The sequence below is a fragment of the Aptenodytes forsteri genome, unplaced genomic scaffold (genome assembly GCF_000699145.1).
Source record: "Aptenodytes forsteri isolate BGI_AS27 unplaced genomic scaffold, ASM69914v1 Scaffold528, whole genome shotgun sequence".
Taxonomy (NCBI): Eukaryota; Metazoa; Chordata; class Aves; order Sphenisciformes; family Spheniscidae; genus Aptenodytes; species Aptenodytes forsteri.
Genome location: NW_008794881.1, coordinates 1,152,672 through 1,158,826, shown reverse-complemented (window position 1 = coordinate 1,158,826; position 6,155 = coordinate 1,152,672). Strand labels below are relative to the sequence as shown.

General features: G+C 44.6%; 1 protein-coding gene across 1 annotated transcript in view; it reads left to right on the top strand.

The window, feature by feature from the left end:
• Positions 1-4,224, top strand: part of POC1A (POC1 centriolar protein A) — a 70,084-nt gene extending 65,860 nt beyond the window's left edge. The window contains exon 12 of the mRNA XM_009274700.1: positions 3,946-4,224. Coding sequence (XP_009272975.1) covers positions 3,946-4,044 — 99 coding nt within the window. The 3' untranslated portion in view covers positions 4,045-4,224. The remainder of the gene's footprint in view (positions 1-3,945) is intronic.
• Positions 4,225-6,155: the final 1,931 nt, after the last annotated feature.

Here is a 6,155-nt window from a genome sequence, read left to right as displayed (position 1 = left end):
ACCAGCACCCCCAGGTCCTTTTCTGCCAGGCAGCTTTCCAGCCCCTCTTCCCCAATAGAATAGAAGCGCAAGTGTGATACTTGTGCTCTTGGCTATGTGCAGGAAATCTACTTTGCAGTCGGTGTGCAGGATCGTATCCCTTGTAGGCTCAGCCAAGCTGTTGTTACCTGATCTGAGTAACTGTTGTATCAATACATGTTTTTTTGGGGGTCCCACAATTACCAGTGATCAACTGGAGCAGTGTTATGTCCCCTATGCTATTGTGTGTGCTAACTCGAGCAAAGCAGGTGTGAGTAGCGTACTAAACCCATGTGATGCTTACAGGGCAGGAGCTGCACCTTTTTGCTTGCAGGGTAGCCATCCCATAGCAGGGTGAGCCTAACATTATTCCATCATTCCTGTGCTCTTCCCTGCTTTGCCCCCAGCTCCAGGTGAGGTACTGCTTTAGTTAATGAGCAGCCATCTGTCTAGGGGGATCTCTCCTGGCTACTGCAGGGACTCCCACTATTGCTCTAGAAGGGTTGCTGAGGGCCTTTGGTTGCTCTGGACTCTGCTGTTCAGGTTTCCTTTGGCAGTTGTGGAACTGGTTTCTGTTGGCATTCAGTTAGCACCTGGTTCCCCTTATCTGTAGTCCTCAAAAGAGTGCAGGACTGATTGCCCCTCCAGGGCCCCTGCAAAAGCCTCAACCCTGAGGCTAGCGGTTCTTAAACTGTCTCTGCTACTTAATCAGACAGGGAAATGTTTAACATGGACTAAGGAAAAGATGCCTATGAAAGCTGGAACTTTGTTGTAGGGCTGGCGCTTGGAACAGCATCACAAATCACTATTATTATTTGGGTTGAGGGAGTAAAAGTAACATGGAGGAATATCATAGGGGGCTTGTCATCATGTAAGCAAGTGTGATGACTGAGTGCTTCAGTTTAGGTGTCCTGGGGGAGAATGGAGCTGAATATTCCCCAGAACTTAAAAAGTAAATAGGATGCAACTTTTTTTCTACATAGTTTCTCATTAATGTTTTCAAAGAGAAGAGCAGGTTTTTTTCTAGGCTAAGTCTATGAAGATGAATGAAGACAAATGTTGCAGGAAGTGTTGGTAGAAGTGATTTAAGTAAGTTTTCTTTTGTGTGAAAAATTCTATATTCTGCTCTGGTGTCCATAATAATGGTCAGTATGTTACTGTAATGTCAGAAATACTCCTTAAAAAAATAAATAGGTTGATCTTTCTTCTTGTTTAAGCTTAAGCTGTTATTCTTCTGCCAATTTGAGCCAAGACTTTAATAAATTATCCAGCATTTAACTCCCTGGTGCATAATGGAGACGTGTACCGTGCTCCTGACACAACAGGAAGCCCGGATCCTGCCACAGAGAAAGGGCTCGAGTGCGAACCTGGCTCCAGTGAACCCTCACTGAATCTGGCCAACGGTATTTTCCTCCTTGGCTTAATCGTTGGTTCATTATCTTCTGAAAAGCAATAGCAAAAACTTGCAGCAGTTGAATGGGTGCAGTTTAATTTGCCTACACAAGGACTTGCTTTATAAAAAGCAACATGGAAATATTGTAAAACTCTGTCAGCTGCTCATAAAGGAACTTTTGTGTGTAAGTTGCCATATAGCAGTAATAGCAGCTGGGCGGTATTTGCGCTTTCCCTTACCTTCCTAGGATGTCAGGTGCCCTGTGTATTTCGGGCATCATATATTCAAGTCTAAACAGACTGTAGTCATCAGTTCCGACTTCGGACTTCCTGGATTTCATTTCTGACTGCTACTTTTCCACTTTTAGTTTCCAAAAAATACTCGCTACAAGCTTTCTGCTTATACTTACATGCAATTTCCATTCCAATAAACATTTTCCTTACAGCTTTTTCACAAATTCAACACTTTCTGAAATCTGCTTTATTTGCCCTTAGTCTCACAGCGCTGCATGTAACAGCACTTAACTCATATCAGCAGGGTCATGGTGGCAGTAAATCATGGGATGCAGGAATCACAATTAATCTGGGGCTTTGCTTCTAGCGGGGTAGTGTGACCAGGACATGAATTTAGTTGATTATCTTTCTAAAGGAAACTTGATGCAATGTTTCACCCCCCCCCTTTTATAACTGAGTCTTGAGTTACTAGTTCTTCTCTTTTAAATGGAAAAGCCAGGATCCCTACTGCTTTTCATTCTCTGTCTGGTTGCTTGCAGGGTAAGATCTTTGCTGTAACCCCCTGGTAGACATTCAGCCTGCTGTGTTCTGCCCTGAGTAGCTTTACTCCTGACCTCTGTAAAACAGCCACTAGGCAATAGCGTGGCTGGATACGAAAAAGATGTAATCCTCTCTCCTTTGAATAGATGGGAGGGACTCTGCTGGCTCCTGGGATATTACCTGCTGGCTCCGCAACTTTTCTTCTGGTTCTCTGTGTACTGCAGTTCTTGTGCCTCAAAGGGGTGGCAACAGAGGAGGAAAAAACTTAAATGAAGCTAGTGCTGTAGCCCAGGGCAATATTTAAGCAATGCAGTTTTTTTCTTTCAGGTGAAGCTTTCTACAGTTGCAGCAATGCTGCATTAGGCAGCAGGAGTTAGCTCTTCTGCCTTGTCACCCGTCAGCGGTGCATGTGTAGTAGAAATAAACTTTTGAACTATGTTTGGGGAAGAGAAGAAAGGGTGCATTGTGGCAAATGTCATGATGCACAGCCCTTTCTGACTTTGTTGATATGCGATCTTGCGAGATGGCTTTGCCATAATGCTTGGTGTTTTTACTACGCCTGTTTTCTCTTCCCTCCTCTCCCCCCCCCGCCCCCATCCATCTCATTCCCCAAATCATTTTACGGGAGACTTTTCCTAGTCACTCAAGTGGCCTTAGCCAAGCTATTTCCTCTCTTTGTGCTTTAGTTTCCCCAGCTGTAAAATGGGGGATAATGAGACCTGCTTTCTTCTGTCAGGCACTTATGATGTGCTTATGAAATGTGCTATTAAAAGGCTTTTTGTGTATAACTTCTATGCAAATAGCAGTTGTCCAAGTTTATTTGAATTACTTTATTAAAGTCCAAGGTTTCGAACATCCTTTGTTTTTAACAGAGGATGTTATTTATGCAGGAAAAATGCTCAAAATATGAAGCTATTGATTGTTGCTGATAAGTTTATGGATATTAAAGCATTAAATCATCACCGCCTATTATCAGCTGTTCCGGTGTCTTTGGAAGCTGAAAGTGGTTCTGCATAGCTAGGTCCCTTGATTACCTCGGAGTGATCAATAAAGGGTTTTCAGCAGAGGCTTTTATTGCCACGTGGTTAAAATGTTCTTCCTGTGCACCCTGTACGTGATGACTTCAGCTTGAGGAGAAAGATATAACAATCCTTTGTGGGCTAACTGGATTACACAAAAGTATTTAGGCATTATGTTGAGGTAGATGTTGCCACTTTGGATTTCAATTCCCCTCCATCGCCTGTTGCATTGCCTTATGCTGGGAGGGTTTTCTTGCTTGTCATCGTGCTTGTCCAGCAAGTTTTGTGTGTTTTAATTGCAGCAAACTGAACGGCATTTGGAGAAAGGAGGAAAGAGTCGGAAGCAGAGAGGCACAATCAAAGCTAAAACTGGGCAAAACTGTACAAAACCTCTGTCTCTCGTTAGCAGAAGAGTGGTGGCTCTCCAGTGTCTGGTGGCTCATGAACGTGGAAGGACAGAACCTGTCCGTGAAAGGAAATGCAGAGCCCAATTTGAAAGCACTGAGTGCCAAAATGGGTGCTCAACGTTGTCTGCAGGAGAGCTTCGTGCCTGCCAGCCTTCATTGCTCCTCTCTGAAGTCGTGTGGGGCTCAGCCCTGCTAAAATGCTGATACTGGAGTTACAGCCCTGAAATAACCTCAAAATACTCCTGTGGACTTAGCATTTTATTACCCACTGAGAGCACGGTAACATAGCTTGTCTTTGTGAGCGGCTCAACAGCAGCTTTCGTTTTGTTTTGCAGACGGTTTCCATCCTGGAGCAGAGGCTGACGCTCACTGAAGACAAGCTGAAGGAATGTCTTGAGAATCAGCAGAAAATCATTCAGAACAAACCAAGCTGATTTCCTGAGAGAAGATGGGAGCTGAAGGCATTGGGAGGTTTGAGGTTGTTTGTGTTCCTAACAGACTGTGTGTGACTTGCTTTAATGATTTCGAGCACAATCTATTTTTCAATTGGAATGTACAGTTACTGCATCTGTAAAAAAGCTTTGTTACTTTACTAAAATAAAAGGAATATTTTATTCATAAGCGTGGATAATGATTGTGATCTCCTGTGTTTTCCAGAGATATAGCAGCCAGCATGTGATCTGAGTACTAACTAGGAAGGTTGCATCTCTCCCGCCTTTGATGCTGCTGAGTTAGTTTTAAAACGTTTAAGGATCTTGGAGTTGCCAAATGTCTGGCGTGGGCTGTATTAGGCTTGTTGCTGAGGTATGTGCTGGCTATAGGTGACAAGCAAAGAGCTCCCAGGATATTTTGGGCAGTGGGAGTTCATCTCTGTTCTCGGACCGTAGTGAGCAGGTGAGGTCCCAGCGCAACTGGCACCTGGACAAGGGTCTGTCTCATCCGAGTCCCAGGTGGTGCCTAGCAAATCTGACAAAGAGCAGTTCAGACCCTGGATAGTATTTGTGCAGAGGTGATTAAATCTAATGGTGGGATTTAACCTGCTCCCTTGTGCAATGTGTGAAAAACAATTGCTTGAAGAGGGGCCCTGGCTGGTCAGATGCAGGGTGGATTCCAGGCAGATTTTACTTTGTCTGTCTGCTTCTTAAATTAAAGGCAGGGTAGAGGGAGAGGAAAGGCAATCAAATAGCAGAACGTTTGCTCCATTGTGGAAATTCCCTCTTCTCGCACTGGACTGCCTTTAATTTTCGGTCATTTTGCAGATGTTTTCACAGTTGAATAGCTCATCACTCGCACCTACGCTCTTACCCTGCTCCCTCATCACTCCTCCTGACTTTTCAGGGCTTTAGCAGGTGTTCAATATGTAGCTGCACAAGAATTTGGACTTCTGGGAGATCCTGTTCTCCAACACCTCTTCTGCAAATACACAGTGGAGGTCTCCTTTCTTGCAATAAACTATTACTCACATTCCTGGAGAAATGAGCTGCGGGAACTTGAGCACCTCAGGGTTAATGAAACCCTCCTCACCACTGTCTGTCTGGCCTCTTCAAACAGGGAGGCTACCTCAATCTCTACCCTTGGTGGTCCCTCCTGCTGCCACCGCCTGCCAGCCTCACACAGCTTCCAAGGCCCCCGTCTCCAGATGTGCTGTGGGCATTCTGGGCGGCGCTTTCCTGAGGCCTCGCTGGCATCCTTATTTCACATGGGGTTTAGCAGACCTTAAGGCCAACCCGTGTGGTTTTGGCTTTGTTTTGGTTTTTTTTTTTGCACCTGTTTCTGTTGCAGGCTGTGGCTGCTGGTACAGTGTCTTGATAGTGTTAATCCCCCTCATACCATCTGGGTGAAGCTGTTCGCATTCCCCTGCCATCACTAGGAAGCTTCTGGTCTCCTTCCCTCCTGGTACTTTCTATACCTCTAAGAACCCCTTGTTGGCATTATCACGATATTTTGCTTTTTCATTTGCGGGAGGCTGAGCACTTTCTCATTTCCATGCTTATTGGGTTGATTATATATCTGGGTTTCTCTCTGCTCTGCCACAGACTGTTTGTTTTCTGTTTCCCAGCTCTGAGTCTGATAAATCGTTATTTTCTCTTAGATTACGCTAATGGAATCAGTTCAGTGATATCCTTCCATGCTCTTGCTATAAGCTTTCAGTGGCTTTCTGCTGAGAGACTGACATTGTTTTCATTGAAATGAGCTTATGTTGTGATATGGGTGGGTGGGGAGGAGGGGACTCAAAGGTACGTGTGGCCAGTTTGCTGCTAGGAGAAGGCTGTTCCTGCCCTGATCTGCCGTCCCTGAAGCGATGACAAAAATGAGTTGCAAGAGCCTAATTTATCAACTTGGTCCTCAGTGTTGTGGACTGGCCTTTGGGATGGGGGTGTGGAGGGGAGAAGAAAATTTAAGCTATTCCAACATTCATCAGTTTTTAAGCTTTGCTTTAAAAATAGCCTTTGCTTCCTTTTAATATGTAGCTTCTAATGTAGAGACCACAGAAGCAATTTGTATATAGTATTTTAGGGAGAATGGCAACACAAATGACTTGGGC